Source organism: Ruditapes philippinarum, unplaced genomic scaffold (assembly GCF_026571515.1).
Source record: "Ruditapes philippinarum isolate M1 unplaced genomic scaffold, ASM2657151v2 ctg1726_1_1_1_1, whole genome shotgun sequence".
Lineage (NCBI taxonomy): Eukaryota > Metazoa > Mollusca > Bivalvia > Venerida > Veneridae > Ruditapes > Ruditapes philippinarum.
This window is the reverse complement of record NW_026860036.1, coordinates 268,067-292,088: the sequence shown is the minus strand read 5'-3', so window position 1 is coordinate 292,088 and position 24,022 is coordinate 268,067. Positions and strand designations below refer to the sequence as shown.

The 24,022-nt window shown below is 33.9% G+C and overlaps 3 protein-coding genes across 3 annotated transcripts; 2 read left to right on the top strand and 1 right to left on the bottom strand.

Moving 5' to 3' along the window:
• The first annotated feature begins 1,596 nt into the window (after positions 1–1,596).
• Positions 1,597–6,857, top strand: LOC132758672 (uncharacterized). Its single transcript, XM_060750361.1, has 3 exons — positions 1,597–1,721; positions 4,846–5,235; positions 6,655–6,857. Exons 1-3 carry the CDS (start codon positions 1,661–1,663, stop codon positions 6,855–6,857), a joined length of 654 nt encoding a protein of 217 aa, XP_060606344.1. The 5' UTR covers positions 1,597–1,660.
• A 3,820-nt stretch (positions 6,858–10,677) lies between these two features.
• Positions 10,678–12,965, top strand: LOC132758676 (uncharacterized). Its single transcript, XM_060750364.1, has 2 exons — positions 10,678–10,842; positions 11,914–12,965. The coding sequence occupies exons 1-2, from the start codon at positions 10,678–10,680 to the stop codon at positions 12,928–12,930; spliced, it is 1,182 nt and encodes a 393-aa protein (XP_060606347.1). The 3' UTR covers positions 12,931–12,965.
• A 4,508-nt stretch (positions 12,966–17,473) lies between these two features.
• Positions 17,474–22,235, bottom strand: LOC132758671 (uncharacterized). The gene is made up of 4 exons (XM_060750360.1): positions 22,175–22,235; positions 20,312–20,914; positions 19,942–20,042; positions 17,474–18,936 (listed from the first exon to the last, which is right to left on the bottom strand). Exons 1-4 carry the CDS (start codon positions 22,233–22,235, stop codon positions 17,737–17,739), a joined length of 1,965 nt encoding a protein of 654 aa, XP_060606343.1. The 3' UTR covers positions 17,474–17,736.
• Between the last annotated feature and the right edge of the window lie 1,787 nt (positions 22,236–24,022).

The window sequence follows — 24,022 nt, the reverse complement described above, 5'->3', positions numbered from 1 at the left end:
GCATTTGTTTTTACTGACCCTTTCTTTTTCGTCTTTTTCTAGATAAATTATTCATCGCTTTAGATCTTGTTAAACCATGGCCATTATTTATCATCGTCGAGTACCTGTTTTCATCATAATTGTCAATTATACAAAGCAGATATTTTATGTCTCTTTCCAATAAACTAAATGATTCACTCTTGAGTTGTGCATGATGTCGGTGTCTTAAACTGAAATGTGTCGGAATAATCTTATTACGTCTCTTTTTTTATGCCCACACCTTTAAGAAAACTTAGTTGTTTTACTCATGAGAAAGGCATCGGTTTTCATGACCTAACGGTTTCATGTCATTATCGTAATCATTTGCATTCGCTGCTATATGAATCGTGATAAGGTTTTGGATACGATCTTTCTTGTGTGGTGGTTGGAGAGTTCTTATATCTTAAATGAGTTTTATGTGAGCTACTTCTTTTCTTGCTTCCGTTATATTTAGTTGTAATCTCTGGTCTGGATCCACCTACACTGAAAGGTGCTTCATTCCGAATAGGGGCCGTCTGTGCCCTTTTTCTTTTGGTCTCACATTTATGTCTATTTTACTATTACAGTGCTATGCCCAGGTAATATTTCGGACGCAATTGTTGCACTCAGCGGTTCGGTGTTAGTGTTCGGATTTTGAGCAAGAGAATCATCCTTAAAAACCTGAGTTTCATTTTACTGCCTTGTTATCAGCTTTGCCCTTTGACGAGTGCATAGTAGCTCTAGATGATAATTTTGTCATTTTTTCTTTTTCTATTCTACCGGCTTCTCCCACACTTGTTATACTCTCTAAAGCATAAACAAATCATGTATTGACGTTTGTAATTTTCTAATCATTTTTTCTCGCTTTTAACATTTGAGCCGAGTCGCGACAAAACCAACATAATGCGCAGTCTGATCAGGATCCATGCTGTTCGCTTACAAACCCTATAACAAGTAAAGAAACTGATAGCGAACAGCATGGATCCTGATCAGACTGCGCGGATCCGCAGGCTGGTCTGGATCCATGCTGGTCGCAAACCCATTATGTTGGTTTTGTCGTGACGCGGCTCATTTCTATTTTTGTTTTAAGATTATCAAACCTTTCGCAAGTCTTCTGATATTGATACTGTGTTTGTAAACATTCCTTTTTAATTCACGTGCTCTTTAGTTACCGTAGGCTTCTGTATTTAATTGTCTGTGATTTATTTAAAAAGTTTTTAGAGATCACTTAATATATGTACACGTAGCCTTATAAAATAAATATTACCAAATCTTCTCAATCTATAAATCTTTGATTTATCGTGCTTTATTTGCATTTGTGTACAAAAAATAACTTCAGGAAAACAAGCATTGTTTTGTTGTCAATGTACTCAAGTTTTATTTAGTTTAAGTTGTGTGCGCTACATTATATATGTGCCTGGGTTAAAGATATGGCATTCATTTTACCAACAATTTATTTATTTATTACGCGTTTGTGTGATATTATACATGAATACATGGAGCCGTTCTATTTTATTTTCTGATAAGATATATTACATTTTGATCAACCCTCTGTATGTGATAACAATAAAACAAATCTCCTTAACAGTTGCGTGAAGATTTCAATGCTAACCGTTAGTGTTTTTATTCAAATTAAAAATGATATGATTGTTTAAAACTTAATATGACGAAATTAAACTTTCTAGCGATAATATGTGTTTCAATTGGCGCTTTTATAGCACAAGGTAAGTTTGTTGTTTAATTGTTGATATGAAATTATTAAATTATAAAATATTGATATCAATAAGAGTTTAATAATACGAGAGAGTAGTGGCTTAATGTGATCTAAAAGACCCCCAAAATAAAAAATTACACGAGGGATTATAAAGCTCATAATGATACGAAACTTTGACTAATATTGGTGATGTTCTTGAAGTTTACCATGAAACATCATAGATTGGTGTTAAAGAAATATTCCGTAATTCGAACAACCCGATCGTAAGTTGAGAAACCAGTCGATGATCATTTTCAAAAATTTGCCAGTGTTTTATTGTAAAGCTGATTTAAATAGACAATATAAAAAGCCCAAAAACTTTAATTGTTGTCCACAGATATTTTTGGCATTATAAGAAACGGCTAAACATTTGAGGTAGACTGGTTTAAAACATTCTTTCTAGCCTTACAACCGTCCTGACACAAGTATTATTATAATAAATTCTAAAAACCCTCGTGATTTTCAAGTGCAAATAAATACTGGTTAGGGACTGCTACATGTATATGCAACTGTTTTATTTGTCCTTGCGATAAGATAGTTAACAAAGCCTTTTAGGAAGCAATAACAACGCATTCTATTGATATTTTCCATTCTTATTATGTTTTCTTTCCATATGATGCTATAATAACATCTCAAATACACTAATGCCACAGGTTTTATTAATATCAGTTGAAAAATTTATAATTCATTTTTTTTATTGACGATGCACATCGCCGTGTTCGGCGTACATAAATATAATAATGATGTAAAATCATTATATTGAGAAAATATTGATGAAATTAAATGTGTATTTTATTTTCCGTACTTTCACTGTAAAATTTATTTTTCACTTCAGTGAAACATACTTTCCGTATTTTCACAGATGTCTTGCCTGACTACTTTCTTCTAAATTCTGCCAGTACACACAATTTATAGGAAAGTCTCTCAAATTGCAAATTATAAAAAGAGAAAAATGTATATAATAAACAGAAAATTCAAGTTTTTTTTTTATCTTTTGGTATCAAACACCGGCTGCCGAAATTTCTAACTCTCGGGTAAATGTTCAGCTGAAACTCGGCTGAGGGCCGCGATACTACCGTATGTAAACAGTTACGCGAGAGCTAGATATTCCGGTCTATTACGGCAGCCGGTGTTTGATTCTTTATCTTGAATACTACGCAGAAAAATCATTTCGGAAAGAACTAAGATTTCCATTGATAGTAGCGTTTGAATTTACAACTTCATTCATAACGTCAAAAGGACGTCATTCTAAGAACGAAAATCATTCATAAAAGGCGCGCGGGAATGACGTCATTTAAAACACGCGACTTGTCTTGCGCGGATTACAATTAAGGATGTTACACCGGCTGCCGGTAAAGATGGGAATATCTAGCTCGAGGGTAACTGTTTACGGCGTTCACGAGGCCGTGCCAAGTTTCAAAATTTTGCAAAAATAACGTCGAATCTGCGCTAAGCTATTGAGATAGAGTACTAGAGTCATGTCAATACTAAAAGGAAGCAAGTAAAATATTATTCGCAAATATTCGAGTAGAAATACCTTTTATGAGGTAGCAACGTTTTTTCCAATTATTTGTAACGAAGTCGGCGATATGCATTAGCTCAACAGGTAGCGTCCGGCCGTGGTTAGCCCAATAGGTAGTGCTTTTTAAATTTGTCTTTTGACGTCTTGTCAAAAGATGTGCAGGCTTCATAACCTCAGATCCCCTTTCAAAATTCCATTTTATTTAGCTCCGCCCATTGTTTTCTCGTTTAGGGCACACGCATTATTTTACTGGGGGACCATTCGCCGCTTCTCATGACATGACACTTCTGTGTCACATTGAAGGTTCCACCGTATGGACACATCAGCGTATGTTTCTAAATTCAAATTTCACCATTTTGTGTTAAAATGTTGAATTCTGCTTAAGCCGGAGCTTGGGGGACGTGGACGGTATCTAGCACTTTTCCATTACCTTCCATGAACATGCTCAATCAAACCGAGCGTGCAACATTTAACAATTTTGTTGTGTTGGGCTTTCTTTAGGGGTTCTGTTTTTCTTCATTTTATATACTACGTTTATACTCAAATTTGATGTTTTATCGTTGATCATCAGGATATGATTAATTAATGTTCAAGGCGTAATGATTAACCATTACGAGAAACATTACGGTTAAAACCATAACGTTCCTGGCACATTTCGATAATGACTGAAACGTACCCGTACTGTTACAGTATAAAACACTCAACGAAAAGAATATCTCGATGAAGACTGCATAATAATCCAATGCAAAAATGGGTAATATAGAGGAGAGTCAGGAGGGTAGAATCACATTTCGATTTTCGTTTAAAAAAGTTTGAAGTTTATAAAACTGCTTAAAAGTTGAAAACCTACCATACGATTGACCTTATTAAACATTCACATCTGGTGTTAAACTTCACATCTAGATGAGCGGAAATTCACATATCCTTTTTACTGATGCTCAATTTTGCGATCCATATGGACCTCCAACCCCGCAAATAAGGGGAATCTCCCGAATTCACCTAAAACATCATTATTTTGAGTCTGTGATTTCACAACTAATATGGTTTTGCAAAATTTATTTTAATCTTATCAACCTCTTTGGGAGAATATATTCCTCATACATCTAGTGAATGAAGCAAAATTGATACAGCTAGGGAATCAAACAGTTTTAGCTTCGTTATTATATCGACATGTATTCTTGTAAAAAGACTTAACAAATTGTACAATGCCTTTAATGCATTATCAGAAAGAATCTAAGCTGTTTTAGCAATGTTACCATTTGAAACAGAAGTCACTTTAAAACTATAAGTCGATAAAATAATGCATGGGTACAAGATACAAGATACAAGAAACTTTATTTTCAGTCGGTTTACAAATTACAGGAAACATAAGCATCTATAGGCATGAAATAATAGTAGCAAGATTGAGAAGAACTGTACAATAAGATGACAAATTAAATCAAAGTATAATTACATGCACAGTACATATTGTATTAAAGGGACTAACAGTTTACAGTGTGCGTGCACGCATATTATTGACAACAGAATCTGTTTCTTTTTTATCATGTTTTGATATAACTACGTTTATTTACAGTGACCTGCCAGCCATCGAATCTTCAAATCATACAGTCACCATCGGCATGTTCCGGAACGTCGTCAGATCCTGATAAAGTCTTCGTCAATGCTTCCTGTGGTAATGGTCATGTCGTTGCCATCAAACATGTAACAGTGGGTTCCAAATTACAATCTACAGGTTGTCCTAGATACTACGACGATATGCACAACTTTTCTGTTTGCTGTACATATGACCAAGCAAATGACTGTCTGTTCCCATTTTATTTCGAAACTTTAACTTATCATGAAGGCTGTAACGGACGACAGAATTGTTACTTGGGAGTACAGAATCAAAATACTGACGCGAGTTGTACAGGAAATCTTACTACTTTAAGTCGTTACATGTTCATTGATTACTACTGCATAGAGGGTAAGATTATATAACGATATTTTTCATACGTTTAAATTATCTCGTGACAAGTATTTTAAACATAAATTGACAGTACTTACAACCAAAGATTTTTAATCTCCGTAATACATGCATTAATCCCTTATCAGATTAGTGGATGCAATAATAATTTCACCACAACATATTTGTTAACAAAAGAGCACATGTTCATGTTTGTGGTTAAATCTATTGCTATTCAAATGGAAAGTCAGAGTAGGGATCTATCAATTCCTACTCGTTTTAGGAAAACAAGTTTCCTAAACCCTTGGCATACAAAATTTCTTTCAATTAAAATTGGACAAAACCTTTTATTGTTTTAAGGGGAAACATCATATATGTAATAAGTACTGATTGGATATGGTAGAGTAGAGACCATGTCCAGACTGCACTGATCGCATGGATAGAATCTGTGAATGATAGGAAACTAAGGATAAATAGTTTAATTTGATTTATGCACCTTTAAAATGTACTATAGATGTCTGGCCCTCTTATTTCTGATTGGCTGTAATAGCTTTAGAGTAAAACATCTCATCAACAACACTGTTTTTGATAAATCAAGACGCATATTTGGCATGTGCTTGTGAATATAGTCATACGTGTTCTGTTTTCCATACGAATTATATTTACTTCAATCACTACATTCTAGTGACGGAACAAATTAAGAACAATTGATCAAACTTAAATTAACATTGGAAGATACTTCTTTCACAGCACTTGCGTTGTTAATGTATTTTTGGACAACACACAATATTGGGTCAGACCCTGACCCCTACTTAATCCACCTTGGTCAACTCTCGGTAACATACAAGTTTGTAATCTGTCGATCATAAACTTAGTTGTTGTTTTTTTCACACGAACTAAAAACAACATTTACAACCAAATCTTAATTCAGTATTTTAATGAAACTTAATTGTAAAGCACTATTTAGATGGAAATTGAATTGAAATACATTTTTAACATTGACACTGATGCTACCTACATTCGTGTTACAATGTTAACAGTTACTTAGAGTTGATAAGGGCCTTGTTAGGTGGAGTTAGGGTCTAACCCCTGAGTGTGCATGGAACTGTTTTTTTCTCCGAAGAAATGGCAAAGTGTGCCATCCACCCAGCATCCCTAACATGAAGAACTTGCGATTCGCACTGAGTATCCCCGGTGTACGGGCTGTTCGTGGCCGTCTGAGAGCCCGACCGTTTTGCTTTCTCACTCGGTACTATGTCGTTTTTCGGGAGAGATCTTCTGTCATGGATATATGATTTCATTGAAATCTAGTGCGGAAAGAAAAAATTTTGGAAATTGATGCTTTTGAAATATGTTCCTGTGATTATATAATGATATTTATTGTATTCATAGATCAATGTAAATTTCTTATTTTGTCTTCCTTTTGCATAAAACTTGCAGACGATAAAATGTTAGAGTTGTGTTCCGCCACGACATCTACAATAACAAGAGAGAACACTACAGTCTACATTTGGAACAAAGATTTTGAGGTTTCGTCCATCAGTCCGTCTGACCCAAGCTGCAACTGTTCCGTGGAGATAGACAACTGTGATGCTTATATTGATATCTATAAAATGTACAGCATATTAACGGGAAACGGGTAATATCGAAACTATAATTCTGAAGGAAATGATATACATGTTCTTTATGTCACGGTTCAGAACTGTTCACAATTTAGGGGAGAAGATGTGTAATCGGCCGGATAGCTCAGTCGGTAGAGCCGCGGAACGGTATTCCGAGGGTCCCGGGTTCGAGTCCCGGTCAGGCTGCACATTTTTCTCACCTTGTGACATTTGGCGCCCAACGTGGGGCCGTGACTGAATATAGCTCAGAGTTTAATTCACATTGCTCTGTAACTCTGTGAATTTCGAGGACAAATTTCAATATAGCAGGGGAGTATGTCACGGTTCAGAACTGTTCACTATATAGGGGGAGAGGATGTGTAAGCGGCCGGATAGCTCAGTCGGCAGAGCCGCGGTACGGTATTCCGAGGTCCCGGGTTCGAGTCTCGGTCAGGCTGCACATTTTTCTCACCTTGTGACATTTACCACTTTAAATAAGCTAGATTTCATATGGTGGGTGGCTTCAGCATGCTTCCGTTTATACTAAATATACTGAAACTATGGTCTGTGGTCCTGCTTAATCAATAAAAATCATAATTCTTTTTTTTTAATTTTGTTTGTTTGTTTGTTTTGTTGAACTTTGAGTCACACCGAAATTGTTAAAGTCATTCGGCGACAATGATGAAAGACATCAGGTGTCCCTGAATTCGTTCAGGAACGAGCAGGCTAAAAAGTGAAAAAGTGATCTTTACAATTTTTATGTGTCTTCAAACTCAAAACAAATACCGATTCGTAAGTTAATAAAACTGCATATCATAACAATAACATGTTTGTATGCGTTCGTTCTCTCGAATTTGACCATCAAAATCAGAGCTTATACGACAAATAACTTCTTTCAGAAATGGGGCGTGCAATCAAACTGTTCGGATTGGAAGTGGTGAAAATAGTACTATCCTTTATGAGTGGACATGTAGTGATAACAAACAAGATATAGAAAACTTCCAAGCACAGGTTACTTATATACTGCTTAACCTAGAAAATACCCGTAATGATAGCGACGGCAAGGTCTGGATGGGGTTTAAAGGTTTCCGTTTATTATATTTTTAATCTTAAATGCAAAGGGTTTTTTAATTTAATATTATTTTTTGTAAACAACCAAGTTAAGGGGTAAAAGCTATATCTGTTTAAGTATTTTATTGTTGTTATATTTTTCTGGTTGTTATATTTTTCTGGTCCTTTGGGATCATTGATGCCAGCACTGTTAAGTATTGAGAATTGAGTACCGCTCAAGCCGGTGCTAGGGGGCGTGAGGGGTGTTTCACGTATTCATTATCCCTCATGTACAGACTCAATCAAACTGAGTCTGCAATTCTCTTGTAATTTTGTTGTGTTTAATGATTCAGAGGGATCACTTTATTTCAAGATTTTTATACTTCACAACAGCAGGTGTTAAGTGCTGTGTGGCAGCTGTAAAAAGTTGCCCTGTACTTCACTTCAGAGTTGTTATATTTTTCTGGTCCTTCAGGATCATTGATGCCAGCACTATTAAGTGTTGAGAATTGAGTACCGCTCAAGCCGGTGCTCGGGGGCGTGAGGGATGTTGCACGTATTCATTACCCCTCATGTACAGACTCAATCAAACCGAGTCTGCAATTCTCTTGTAATATTGTTGTGATTAATGCTTCCGAGGGATCACTTTGTTTCCAGATTTTTTTTACATAGACTTTTATGAACACATCTGCGGATGTTTCTAAATTCAAAATTTCACCATTGTCATGTTAAATGTTGAATTCTGCTTAAGCCGGTGCTAGGGGGCGTGGACGATAACTTGCACTTTCCAGTACCGTCCATGAACAGGCTCAATCAAACCGAGCCTGCAACATTTTCAATTTTGTCGTGTTGGGCTTTCTTTAGTGATTCTGTATTTCTCTATTTCTATTTGTTTGTTACATACAATTTCAAGTAGCGTTTTAACTATTTATTTTGGGTATAAAAGGGGCGTCCGTATGAAAGGTCGTTGGTTAAGGCCCTGTCACACCAGACTGCGCTTTCACTGCGTTTGCACGGCGTTGTAAAATTTAACAAAGCGCCGCGAGATCGCAATGAAAAATCTAATATTTTTGATGACATGAAGACTTCATGGAGTCTTCACGGCGTCCCCACGGCAATCATGGCGATGCTACGGAGCTTCCACGGCGTTTTAATTGACGATTGTCTTCGTTCAGATCGCGCTTCTACGACGTTCTTTGCGCTTTCACTGCGCTTTTACGGCGCTTATACGGCGCCCTTACGGCATTCACACTGCGCTGAAATCGTAAAGCTCTGTAAAAGCGCCGTGCACACGCAGTATAAGCGCGGTAAGGACGCCGCACAAACTCCGTACAAGCGCCGTGGATAACCACCGCGTTCATTCGGCGTTCCTTTTGCGCTTTCACGGCGCTCCTGTTGCGTTGTAGGAGATGTTACTGAGTTGCTACGGCGTCCTTGCTGCGATCCCACTGAGCTCACTTTAGAACGCCGAGTGACGGCGTTTGTTTTGAACATGCTCAAAATGCGCGCCGTCGGTCGGCGTTCTATGCGATACCACTACGATGCTACGGCGATGCTGCGGCGATGTTTGCGATCTTACTGCGCTCACCTCGGCGTTCTGAAAATTCATTGGACGCCGTGAGAACGCCGCCCTAGTGTGACAGGGGTTTTAGGTAGTTGTAGGTTCGAGCCGTGCAAGTGTCGTCGGATTCTACATGTCAGAAGGTTATCCAGATAGCTTTCGTTACGCCGTTGTTCTACTCAAATGCCTGTTTCTGCCGACACTTGAGGTCTTCTTCCGCCAGTAAAGCCTGAAAGTCGCCGTATGACCTATACTGTGTTGATGCGACGTGAAACCCAGACAAAAGAATTGTTTGCGCATTCGCCATTCTTTGTTAAAAAATAGAGGATAATTTTATGATTATATCAGATAAGATAACATCAATAAATATGTGTTCTATTCCTAGAACATTAATTACGTAACCTTTTGATAATCATTTTTAGTTGTTGTTTTTGTTGCTGTTGCTTAATAGCCAATCAGAATGCTAACATAACTGTCAGCTGTCCGCCTACATCACAACAATACTGCATGCAGACGACAACCAGTACAACAATGAACATTACCACGGTAACCACATCTACAACCACTGAGAATATGACAACTACTATTATAACGTCAACAGATTCACACAATGTAACAACAGCAGAGGACAATTCTGAAGAAAAGGGTATCGATTTACTGATTTTTATAAAATTTATCAAACCACATGTTCTGTTATTATTGAATATTTCATTTCTGCCGTCACCTCTACGCTGATGTGACGACTGTCCTCCTTACTTTGGGCGGAATTCCTCGCATGCTTCTCCGCAGACACAGCAGAATCATAATGTTTGCAATGATATTATAGCTTAGATCATTCATATTTTTGCCAGTTCTTTTGCAATATATATTAAACACTTGCGTATAACTTTGTCACAAACGGTAAATGAGACAAATACAGTTTACCATTTCATTAAATATATACTTAGAGTTTTTTTTTCAGTAATAAAGAAAGTTTCATAATTGCAGCCATGTTTTTTTTTCAAATTAACATTACGAAATCTGTTTTTGTTCCAGATAACTGTTGTGAGATCTGTTGCCAGATGACTACTCGGGTATTAACATCCGTACATGTGTTTTTGTTATAGATGATTATCCGGCAATCTGGCATCTGTTTTTATTCAAAACGACTTTTAGGCAATGAACATCGTGTCATCTTTTTATTTTGTCACAGATCACTACTCCACAATTAACATCCCTACAAGTGTTTTTGTTACAGATGACTATCCGGCAATGAACATAATGAAATCTCTTGTTGTTGTATTTTTTCCAGATGACTACTTGGCTGTAGTAATTGCTCTGGGAGTGTTGTCGGCCATTCTGTTGATTGTTGTTATGATATTATCATGTTGCCTATACAGAACATGTCGTATTAAAAGCAGCAATGACTTAGAAAAGGTAAATCGTACCAAATCGTATGTCATAAGACAATCCATTCGTAACTAAGTAAATAGAAAATAAAAAGTGTTTTATTTTATATACCATCTACATGTAGATGATAAGAAATAAGCTCTTGGATCTCACTTTTTCTTAAAATATTTTACCTGTCAGTAATATCATTTGATAAAAAGTATACTACATATGAATTATTATTAAAGGGTTCCAGAGGGTATTGTGTGAAATACACGTTTACATATAGTCGTCATGGTAACCTATATTGTAATTAGTTTGAGTAGCTGATGGTTGAACTCACAACCTACGAATTGTAGTCAATCAATCACTGTTAACACTGGATCACTGCACCTGCTCTATTTACATGTATTAAAAAGTTAAGCATTTTCAATAGCAAAACATTATCCTTCTTAGATTTAACATGTTTAATTATCTTGGGACAATAACTGGTTAACTCCTATTGAATTTAAAAGGACTTAATCCGTTAATGCACTAAGGTGACAATACGATCAATAACCATTGTACGTTTAATGTTTCTGAATAGAAAGCATTACATATTTACAAATTACTTTCTATTAAAGGTAATTTATTTGGTAAAGCAATGAAAAAAGGATAAAGGGTTGTTATTTGAAATTGCATGTTGAATGTACATATGTATTTATCTTTTTAAAAAGTCCACTGCTGACATCTTACAAATTTTAACGAACAAATTTAATCGAGGTCAATAAATAATTTAAATAATTCTTCCTCATTCCACGATCATAATTTTATCTAATCGATGTCGTCTGCATGAGCGTAAATTAACCACTGTTTTACTTCCTAGTCACATGTATTGATTTATTTAATGTAGATCTTTTAATCTTTAATGTTTTTGTTATTCATGTACACACAATAAATTCACAATCGCATTGTTTTTCACAATAATGGTTAACCTAAAAGGGAAGTAAATTTCGTATTACACGAAAAAAAACACTCATGGAGTTGTCATTCCTTGTCATTGAAATAGACAAAGCAACAACCATGAGCAGAAATGAACATATCTTTGAGAAATAAAAGTATGCTTTAACCCCATTACAGGTTCCCGCGGAGAATAAACCATCCCTGCAACAGCCAGTCATGGTATCCGTACCAGAACCGCCCACTAGTCCAACTTTAAAAGATTTTGCTTGCCAGGTACAACTACACCATACTGTGGAAACAAAAGATCTGACTGAACCTAACATCAACTCTGAAATGAATGAAATACGTATTCCGAGGGCAGAGATTGGCTGCCAAGTAACCTTAACGGAATCAGACAGATTAACTGATTTTATGATGTCTGAAGTACCACCATTGAAACACAAAGATAAAGGTGTATCAACAGAAGCAATATTACAGTCTAATGGACAATGTCAAACAGACATGATTAAGACAAAAAATCAGAAAAGTCAAGCAAATATCAAAACAAAGAAAAATGTTCAAACTACAAGCAGTCAAACGGATATTATCCATCGAGACGATAAAAAACAAGGGGAAGCTAAACAATTCACAATTGGCCCTGATAAAACACCTATCAAGCCTGTGGCTAATGGAAATATTCCAGCATTTGTAGATGAAGATGAAGCGTCTCCAATCCAAATGGAAAATGTAATTATCAGCAAACATAAACACAAAAGGAAGACAAGGAAAAAGAAAAAGATTCCAAAAAGTGACGATGAACGTGACATTCGTAATATATCTCCTGATACTCTAGATATAGCCAGTGTAGATTCAATCAAAGACATTCCGGCAAATAAAAGATTTTTTTTTACACCGGAAAAGGAAGTATATAAACCGGAACCGGAAATGTCTCAACCGGAAACGGTTGTACACAGTTATCAAACCGATAATACTGATACTGAAAGTCCGGATACGTATAGTAGGGAAGTTCGCCCAATTCAGGTAATGCCATTTAGCCCAACTGTTGCCAAGGAGATTAAACATGTTTATAAAGTTCGTAGCGTGATGGAAAGTGCTTTCTTTACTCAGGAAAAGAATGAGGAAAAGCTACTACACATGATAAGACGTCAATCCAAGGGGAAACGAGTAAAGAAACGAAAAGATTCACATTGCTAACAAACATGATATCATAACAGTATTATTCGAATTACTTTACATATAAACAGAATATACAAATAGGGTCATTTTATTCATAAGTATATTGTTTTATTATATACTTATAAATGAAATATTGAGAATTTTTTATGAAATAAAATGCGTTTTGTTATTTTCCGTATTTTCACTGTAAAAATTTATTTTTCACTGCAGTGAAATATATTTTCCATATTTTCACTGGTGTGTTGCCGGACGACTCTCCTCTAAATTCGGCCAATAAACAAGATTAAAAGTGAATATTGCCTATTCATGAGGTTAAAAACGAGAAAAAGGTATAAAATAAACAGAAACTTCAAATTTCTATTAATACAGGATATATTTTCATCTTGAGGTATGAAAATTATCATATTTCACTCCTGGTTACTGCCACTCGTAAAATATTTATTTTCATACCACTCGATGAAAATAGATCCTTTATCTATTTATAGAAACTTGGATATCCTCTATTTATTTATTAAAATGATTTCTGGTACATGCCCTCGTGTCGTTAATATTATAAAATACAAAAGTATTTTGAGATGCACGACATAAATGTATTTTCACTTGTTTAACAATGTTGTTTTGTATTTTGTATTGAAATTAAGCTGTTATGTTAGTGAAAGAATATAGACGAATCTTATGAAAAATGCTTAAGAGTTATCAAAAAAAAATTGTTCCTTATCAATATTTCAATATTTATGTTTTTGATAGCTGTTGATTGTTTTTCTTTTTGCATGCACACATCGTTAAATAAGTTCAACAAAAAGGGCAGCTTATGGATTTACGTCCTATGTATATATCGTCTGTATCAATTGTTTCTTGTAATTATCAGGAAGTTATTATGTAAATAAAGGGCAAAACATGATGGACAGGATAGGGCTTTATTGATATATGGTTTGGAAAAGACAAAAGAAAAAGACAGGGGATACAATGTGGCTGCAAACAGGTATTCCCAGTGGTAGTTTGCAAAAGATCCATGCAATGCTACCACTATACAAAGTGAATGATTTGCGATTTCCTGCTAATAACGGGTGATGCCATTGTGTCTTCACGGATTCAACTTCATAAGTTCACGATTTCAGATTCACAAACGTATGTTAGTCAAATTAAAATCATAATTTGATGAAGCTGAATATGTAAAGTTTGAATTATTTAGCCAATATCTAATGATCAAATCAGTTGAAATCGTCATACAGTTGAAATTGTATCTATATAAGCGAATTCACGAAGTTGAAATGTCTCTAGCGGTAAATCGTTATTTCTCCTTCTCTAATAAGTACCCAGTATGACTATCTTAAGCGACCTAAACCGGCATTTTATGTTTTGGAAAATGCCGTAGCCGTACTAGAACCCGCGATTTCTTTTCAGGCAAAATTGCAAATTTTGGCATCCTATTTAATGCGTTTCAAGTACAATTATGAAGGTTATACTGCGTTTACAGGGCGTTCATATGGCATTCCTATTTTGTTCTTACGGCATTTATATGCGACTTAACAGGATTTTTAGAGCGTTCTTAGTGTGTGTACAATGATTCTACGGCGAATGGCATCCTCACGGCGTATTTAGTAGTATTTAATACGTATTAGGAACTTATCAAACAATCAATGTGCGTCTTTTCGGTGGTTATGCGGCATTTTCAATTCGTTCATAGCACGTGCTTGGGGTGCCAACAGGGCTGGCGTCCCTAAGGTCAATCTGTGCATTGTCGTTGCTCAGTGCCCAGAAGCAATGCGATTTGAGTCATCTTTCCCAATCTTTCAACCGGACTCTTGTATTGTGAATTGCTTTGCTTTGCCTTGTTAAAGCCTTTTTAAGAAAGTGTTAAAACACCCATTTTTACCAAACTTAAGTAATGAGACCTACAATTATTTTAGATGTTTAATTGTCCAAACATTTTTTTTATTGATGTTGTTTATATTTTAAGTGTGATGGAATTCCAATTATTACATACATGAATAAAGAAAGCAAAACAATATATGCCGATTTTGAATTTTAAACTTATTTCCTTGACCCTGACAGATGAATCAATCATAGCGTTGTTTTCGTCATCGTCTCTTTGGTTACTTTACCTGGTCAAATTTAACATGTATATTCTGACGAAAGACAAAGAAATTAACACTATAAAACACGTAAAAGAAACGCTGTTTTTCTGCATCCTGAATATTGTCGTTCATGAATCAAAAGAAAAACTATAAATGTCATGGTCCCGCAGTGTTAGCTGCTCTTTCAGCTCTTATTTCAAAAATTTCCTAAGAAATGATGAATGGTTTTGTCCAGATTGTGATGGACAATTACTTTTTAAGACGTTTAGCGTGGTAATGGTTAAGCGGAATAATGCAAGTTTTTCAATAGGATATTGATAACTTAAATAAGATTTGAGTCATATGACATTAAAACTGAGTTAGAAATTGCATTTCGGTCGGTTCCCTAACTATACATTGAAAGATATTGCAATAAAGATTATCTTGACGTATTGTGTAACAAAATAAATAAGTGTTATTTGTTGACATTTTAGGTTGACGTCATATCAACTAAACTGAAAGGAAACAAACCAAGAAAAACATATTCACAAAAAAGAACATAGATACTTTATCACATACCCATGCATCATTTCTAACTCCAAAAAAACTGGGAGTGAGAAGGCATATATTTGATAAGACTTAAATGAGTTATTTAGAGTAAATTCTTGGTCGCTATTCACTATCATGAATAAAAGGCCTGAGTATCTCCATAATGGCATGAGGGCCTCAGTCCGAAGGTCATTATCGCATAATATCGAGCAGCAAGTATATTAACGTCATTAGTACCTCGACCTGCAATGAAATATGGCTTTAATACATCGCGTTGACCTTTCTAAAAAACGGACAGTTGTCAATGCAAACAAATATTTGTTATTCAGTATAACTCACTGCCGGAGACTTTTGATGCTCTAAGATAACATTATAATGTAAAATAAACTAGTAAAACTAGTTGGTTTAAGGGAATCATTAATGAAACACATTTAATGCAAACAAATATTTGTTATTCAGTATAACTCACTGCCGGAGACTTTTGATGCTCTAAGATAACATTATAATATAAAATAAACTAGTAAAACTAGTTGGTTTAAGGGAATCATTAATGAAACACATTTAATGCAAACAAATATTTGTTATTCAGTATAACTCACTGCCGGAGACTTTTGATGCTCTAAGATAACATTATAATATAAAATAAACTAGTAAAACTTTTTATTTGTTTATGGTCTTTATTTTTTGAAAATAATGTTTACTGCTAGCTAGTTGTTTCGTGTGAAGATGTTGTGTGCTTGAACGAATCTGGTGCTGTCAAGTCACAAATTAACTAGCTGTAAAGATGACAAATTCTTTGGCTTATTTACTGAATATAGATGATGTTCATGTGGTATTTAGTTTTTCTAGTCATTTACTCACTGTTATGGAAATCAAATACTGCCTTTCACCTGACATAAATCCGTGAATGAAACATAACTTCAAAATTTATATTCATATTTTTTTTTTACTTTTTAGCATGTGTACCCAACGGTTTTTGTCTTCACCAAAACTTTTAGCAAATTCTCACCACTTGCCTCTCACCGCTGTGGGTTCGAATCCTGCCAGGGACTTGTTTTTTTTTTCATGTACGGAAGCCATCCAGCAAGCATGTCTCTATACAGGTGCATGTTCGTTCGTGCCTGAAACAATACGCAGCGGAGAACCTGACATCTTCTTCTACCAGTAAAGCTGGAATAAGTCCTTTATAGGTTGGTACGACGTAAAATCAAAACAAACAAAGAATTATAAATTCTCAACGAAATTAATTGAAAATATTATCACACGGACAATTTGAAGGATATATGGAGGATAATGGAGGAGGATTTATCAATGTCAAATAGAAAATGAAAAATTATTAAACTCATTTATCTTCGGGCCATATAATTCAAGAAGTAGGATGGTGACGCCCAGGTTGTCTTTCATAAATTTGTTTCATTTATGATTCCCTTAAACCAATTCTGTTCACCAGTTAAGATTTTCCTTATTTGCATGTGTAAAAAGGAAAAACAAACTAATAGGAAACGTATTAAATAAAATACTTATCAGAAGAAAAGCAACAGACATTTAAAACGCGCCTTTTATAACATTCACCAATAACAATTCTTTTCAACATGCTATAATCTATATTGTTCCCACATTTATTTTCAAACTTATATCCGTTACAATTGTTTTTATTATTATGAACGCAGTCAGTCTGAATGTGACGTTTTCGTGCATATTTAAGGACTATAATTATTCATATGGTATATATGTAATTATAAGGCAACTCAATACGTAAAATTATATACTAATGTAATCTTTTTATTTAGTATCTGAACAAATAACAAATGAAATACAAGTAAAACAATATGTCCCAATAGATAAAGACTGAATATTTCCAAACCATGATAGGTAAAATAGGAATTAATTAATAATATTCATATAAGCTTTATTATTAAAATGTGTATACGCTTCATTAAACGGCTTTGCGGTTTACACCAAATACTTGATTAATAGTATTAAAATCTACATGTACTTAATAATGTAAATTTGTTTACGGAATAATATTTTGTTAGTATACGTTATTAAATCCTAGCACACTTGCAATAACAACAAAAATTAAACGGCCTTAAATCTTCTTCTCATTTTCAAATTAATAACATTAATGCCATATATAAATAACTTTCAGTTTACATACATAACAGCATTATGTTTACGAAAGTTTCACCAAAGTTTTTACCTTGACTATCTATACATATCAAGTTTCAAAATGTGACAGTCGAGAATACAAACTACTGTACGGTTCACTTTGAAACTTGAGTTCAGGTTTTGGCAGAGACCATTTCTTTTTTGAGTTTGCTTTTATTTTTAGTGTTTTTCTTGCTATTATTTTTCTTAACGACTTCGTCATTTTAATGTCAGAATTGGTACTACATTCATTTGATATAATGCCATATGTAACCAGATATTTCTTTTGAATTTGTGACAATGGTAAAGTTTTTATGACGTCAGTATTTATTTCTCTGTTCTTGTGAACCTTTTTCCATTTCCTACTGATACTCAATTTTCCTGGGCTTGATGAATCAGTTATTTCGACAGTGTTTGTCTCTGAGTTTTCTAATCTACTGTATTTAGGACTTACCAAGGTGACTACACAATCTTCTTGATCGACTTCTTGACAGTTTAAGCTGTGATTCAAAATTTGTTCTTTAGGTTCTGCAAATGTCACGTGACGCATTGTTTGCTTTGTTTCGTCAGTATCTAAATTTATTGTCTCTTCAAACGGTTCTTCATCATTTAAACAATGGTTAGTTTGAAACGATGGCTTTTTATTTTTCATACTTGCTCCAATCACATTTGTCTTAGATTTAGATCCTTCATCCTTTTCATTGTCTATTCCGGAAATGTCGTGTACTACATCTCTTCTTTCTTTTATTTTATCAAACGAAGAAATTGAATCAGAATTAGACACTGATCGGGGAAGTCCAGTAATTGAAGCCAATGAGTCTGGATTTTCCATTATTGGATACTCACTAACGAAAATGAGATTAAAGAATTCTTCAGAATCCAGTATGTTCATGTCTTCTGATAAAAGATCTGTGTCAGTGGATTTTATATCCTCGTTCGACATACATGACCTCTCGGTCGGTTCTGCTACTAATTGTGAAAGCAACCCATCATATTCTCTGCATTCCTTAATTTTTTCGTCTTTTTTAACTTTTCTACATTCACATTCGGAAAAAATATCCAATTTATTATCGAAAGGGGGGTTATCGGGATCTATATCAACGCGAACATCCATCGGATATTTTTTGTCTTCACATGTATTCCTGTCTATATTTATAAAGGGATTTGACTTCTTCATGTGTGTATCTATTGGAGGCAAAGGACGAACATAAATTTCCTTTGAAATAAAGAAATCTGTTTGTGTGCCTGCAGATATCATAGTTTTCTTCACCTTAAATATAGCAATACAAGAAAATGTGTAGTTAAACTCCAATTTCTTACATACTTTTGAAATTTTTAATTAGTTATCGTGTTAAATGCACGATATCTTATTCCACAAAATAACTCCCAATTTACATCTTTTTTCATTTTAGTTAGACTTTCAAAAGTTTAATTATAAATGTTAAAAACAATTCTAACAAGCTTCGTGATTGCGTCGCTATTCACATGGTTAGCTGCCAATAAACACTGGTTAGGGACTACAAGATTAATCGGCTGTTCTTTTTTCCTCCATCCCTTAAGATGGATAAACAAATCCTTTGAAGGCAAAAATAATAACCAAATAATTGATTTTTTCCGCTCACAATTGTTTTCTTTCAATATGATACTAAATTGACATTTCACATGCAATAATGCTACATTTTTACCCATATCAGTTGATATAATTTATTAGAGAAAATACTTAGGCAATATTAATCAGCGTATTGACGTCATTTTTAGTAGTCAACTCATTCTTAAAATTGCCAGAATGGCGTTACCTTAAACTGCAATGGGTGATGGATGTTTGACACTTAAGTTTAAAATGTTGTAAAACCGAATCACAAGACAATCAAGTTTGACACGGAAGTTTGAATTGTTGAAAAACAAAACAAAATCATTGATGAAAAAAAAAAAGTGTGACATATTTTTCTTATTTGTATTTCTTTTGTTTATTTTTTTATACCTTAGCGAAAGAGGAGTCCTAAATAACAAAATCGGCAACGGAAAAATATCGGCTTAAAACAAAACATTTATGGTCTCCCTTATTTTATCATATTATAAAATCAAAAAAAAATCGGACTAAGCGGTGTTAATCGGCTATTTAATATAGGTTTGTCGATTTAATGCGACAATATTAACCACTCAGAAGCCAACGGCCTTCGTGGTCGATTCCTATGCATCAAAACTCCACACGGGTGTCAGCTGATAAACACCGCTGAGACCGATATTATTTCTAAAATAGCTTGTAAGTACTTACATTCACAAACAATCTTGATATAACACACCATATCATCACACAGATGCTCATAGTACCAAGAGCAACGCTTAATGCAATAATGACATAATTTCTGACGTCATCTGATAATAAAATACACACAGAAACAATTATTCAATGGCAGAAGAAACAATCAAGTCTTATTACGTATAATTTATAGCTTAAGTTGAGAGTAGGGTTTCAAAAAATAGTCAGTTATAAACATTAAAACAAATATATGCATGTAGATTTGGATCTATGATCTAAAAAAAAGCTATTATGATTTATAAGTTACTGTTCAAAAATATCATCTACAACAACAACAACAACAACAACAATTTCTTAAATGGTAGGTATCTTCATGTTTAATTACCTTGCTCAAACTCGTCTCTTGTTTGGCATAATTGACCTGAAGCTATACTAGTTGTTTCTTTCCCTAGCGACGACGTTGTTAGATCTGGTTGTGTTGATGTTGTGGGGGAGTCTGTAATTGTAGTCGATTCACCTATGGTAGTATCCTGGTCGACTGTTGTTGACATACCTGTAGATGCTCTAGATGAAATTAAAGAAGTCGTTGTTGTTTCGGCAGCGACTGATGTGGTTAGATCTGTAAATTGTGTAGAAGTTTCCGTTGTTATTTGTTCACTTGAAGTTGTCTCTAAATCAGTTGTGGACGGCTCAAGATCATCTGATGTTGTAAAGTCAATATCACCTGTGGTAGTTGTGCTTAGATCATCGACTGATGTATCAGATGCTGCAGTTGTCGTTGATAAATCGCCCGTGGTTGTACCAGATTCAGTAGATGATATCATACTTGTTGGTTCAACTGTGGTGTCTATACCACTAGTTGTTGTTGGAATATCAGTTGAAAAAGAAACAGTAGATTGGGAAGAGGTATACGTCTCATCATTTTTTGTTGTTGTGTCTAATTTTTGAGTCGATGAGAACGTTGAAGCAGTCGACGACGCGGAAGTAGCTGTAATAAATTTTTAAAAAGCATTTTATAAAAACAACTGTTTGACGGATTGCTATCAAATCTAATAACATACTACAACGGATTTTTTGCATTTAATACCTTACAGAACTATATCAATCATTTAATTTCTTACACTAATAAACTTTAATTGCTTTGTGTTTATACATAATGTAATTGTTTCCTAAAAATTAAAAAGATCAGCAATTGAAACAAAACAGTTCGAGGGGAAATAAAGTTTCCTTTAAAAAGGAAAGGCTTGCTCAGTTGTGCCATCATCCCTTCCCTTTAAATTTGTTTTTTTTTTTTTTGTTTCAATTTATTATCACATTTTTTTAATTACGTATTTGTATATTATAAAGGGTTTATTTAGTTTTTTTTCTCGAAAAAAAAGTTTCACTTTTAAAGGGATATGTAGGGTTTTTTCGTTTTGGCAGTTGCTAATTTCATTTATAGCAGCTTTAGAGACAAGTAAATGCACTAAAAGACTTCGTTACGTGGTACCAATTAATAAGCATGTATCAACTATGTTACACTTAAAATATCTATGGAGATCAGCACGTGGCAAGGTTAATGATATGCATGGGCTATTTTTAGATTACTTTACCAAGACGCTAGATCTAAATATAACTTGATCATGCACTAATATTCTGCGTGATTCGGTCACGATCTTTTGATAAGCAGGACCGCTCTTTAAATTGGAGACGGAATACTACTAACTACAGTAACCATTCTCTATTGTATAAAACTAATAAAGACAAAAACAATTATAAAAGAAACTAACTTTTGCGTCTTGAAAAAGAATTGAAACGGAATCAAGTAAAAATAGAAATCCTATTTATATAAACAAACTGGGATTACCGAAGTAACTAAAATAGCTTAGATTTCGGTAATATTACTCGCCCGAATTGTCACGATTGCAATCGGAACTACATCGGCTATTATCATTAATCCGAAGAGTGACGGAAAGGGCCGAAAAGTTGCGATTGGCACGATTGCAGCTGGTTTCCCGTTCAATCATGCACTAACATATGTAAGCAGGAAACCACCTAACCGGAACAAGTTTTCCAAAATAAATGTCTTGCAGCTTTGCAGCCAAAAACGTGAAATTTGGATCACACAAAACTAAAGATGGTTATGAAGGGTCATACAATAAAAAAGTTTCATTTTAATTTCAGATTTTTTCTTTTATATCAAAATGATATTTAAAAAGAAAGGGGAAATATGAGATGAAATAAAAATATTTAAGATTTCAATTCTTACCTGATCTGGATATAGCAAATATGGTGATAACTAAAATTAAACGGTCACGCGACTTTCTCATTGTTTTGAAATGTTCACCAGAAAAATGCGCTATTAAAATCTTTAAACACAGAAAATAGTTTGTCTTAAACCTGTGGATCAGCTTAGAAATGATATGGTTAGACAAATAAAAAGTAGTTTATCATTCCATGGATTTTTTAAAATTTAATTGTTAAAAATGTTATTTTTTTAGAAAAAAAGCTATATTATAAGTATAAGATGATTGAATTTATTCACATTCGATAATGTTTATTGTGTTGATATAAAATGCACATCTTATCTTAACATTTATTTAAGTGAAATTTATGATTGTTATAACTATAGAAATGAATCATCATTCCAAAGACACTAGTGTTCATTTTTATTACAAATTAGGCGAACTGATATTCATGTTAAAATCAATACATCAAATAGTATCTTTTATTAAAATGTATATTAAAACACATTTCGTTAAATTAAAAAGTTAATTTATCAAATCATATTGTATCTCCTTAATTTTAATGCTTTAATATGTCCATCGATTTGAAACAATACTGCTCAAGTTTCATAAAACATCACAAAAGTAACACTATTTTTCCCATCTACAGTTTAGTTTTAGGCGTATCTATACAAAAAAGACATGTAAATATTTGAAACAAAAATATTTTATGCCGTATTTTTTTAAAATAAATGTAATATTTATAATAACATTTTAACATTGGTTAATACAAATTTTGAGAAGGTGACAAAGGGTAATACAATTAGGTTAACAAAATTTGAAATGTTCTTTGTTCATACGTATACTGTTAACAAATAAAACAATATTTGGATAGTCTTTTGTTTACGCTTATACAGATAAAATATGCCGGCATTCAATCCTATATCGTATTTTTCAAATAGAATCTCTTGAATGATGTGTTCATATTCTTTGCTTAGTGTTATATGTAACAACGCTTTATGCATTATTCACAATAGCCAATAGCTTATGATGGACAAACCGCTTCTGACTGCGTCAGGCATAGATAAAGGTTAATGTAGCCATCTTGATAAACCTGTTAACTGTAAAGGATACCGTATCACCATTGAAAAACACCTCTTACATTCCTTGCATATATAATGGAAAGGTTAGTATGAGTAATCAGAGTAGTCAGAAATGTGACAGTTTGGCATTATCTATACCAATCTAAGAGAAATAGTTTACATTCCCTACTAAATTTTAGATCATTATCTCTTGTTTTTGCCTTAATAGATGATCGTTGATCATCATGATTTGGTTGTATTAATACAACACTCGTCAATGGCAATGTTTTGTTTTAAGAGATGGCTGCTCTGATCCAAAATTAATTTCAATAGCAAAAAATTATTCACCTTGTCTTTAAAATATATCCAATATTTATGTTCAATATATATGTAATTGAGGTGCTTCTTTTTAGACAACTACTAAATGACTATTGGTGTGCATTTTATTTTACGCCTGTATTTTACTTTTTACTTATTTTTATAAGTTGAAGGCCTATTTAATTGTAAAAAACAAAAACATTTATATTGAATGTAAGTGAAAATATTTAAAAAAAACTAAAAAAAACTGAAACTTACTTTGTATTGTTATGGAGCACGGCTTTCATAGGGACATAGAAGTAGTTTTTTATACGATTTCATTTGATCACACCGCTATTCTTTAATATATTTTGACCTGTGATCAAATCCCTCTCTTTCAAATATTGTTACAAACTGGGGTTTAAATATTTCACCTTTGTTGTTTGTTTTTTTTTTTCGATAATAGAATAGAGCTGTGTTGTAAAAACAATTTTTGTCTAGTTCTGCAAAAAA

Coding starts and splice junctions, on each gene's coding strand:
- LOC132758676 (XM_060750364.1), top strand. CDS start 10,678: ATGAACATAATGAAATCTCTTGTTGTTGTATTTTTTCCAGATGACTAC. Junction 10,843..11,913: donor GCAGCAATGACTTAGAAAAG/GTAAATCGTACC, acceptor ACCCCATTACAG/GTTCCCGCGGAGAATAAACC.
- LOC132758672 (XM_060750361.1), top strand. CDS start 1,661: ATGACGAAATTAAACTTTCTAGCGATAATATGTGTTTCAATTGGCGCT. Junction 1,722..4,845: donor TGGCGCTTTTATAGCACAAG/GTAAGTTTGTTG, acceptor GTTTATTTACAG/TGACCTGCCAGCCATCGAAT. Junction 5,236..6,654: donor TGATTACTACTGCATAGAGG/GTAAGATTATAT, acceptor TAAAACTTGCAG/ACGATAAAATGTTAGAGTTG.
- LOC132758671 (XM_060750360.1), bottom strand. CDS start 22,235: ATGAGAAAGTCGCGTGACCGTTTAATTTTAGTTATCACCATATTTGCT. Junction 20,915..22,174: donor ATTTGCTATATCCAGATCAG/GTAAGAATTGAA, acceptor AATTTATTACAG/CTACTTCCGCGTCGTCGACT. Junction 18,937..19,941: donor TATCAAGATTGTTTGTGAAT/GTAAGTACTTAC, acceptor GCTATATTTAAG/GTGAAGAAAACTATGATATC.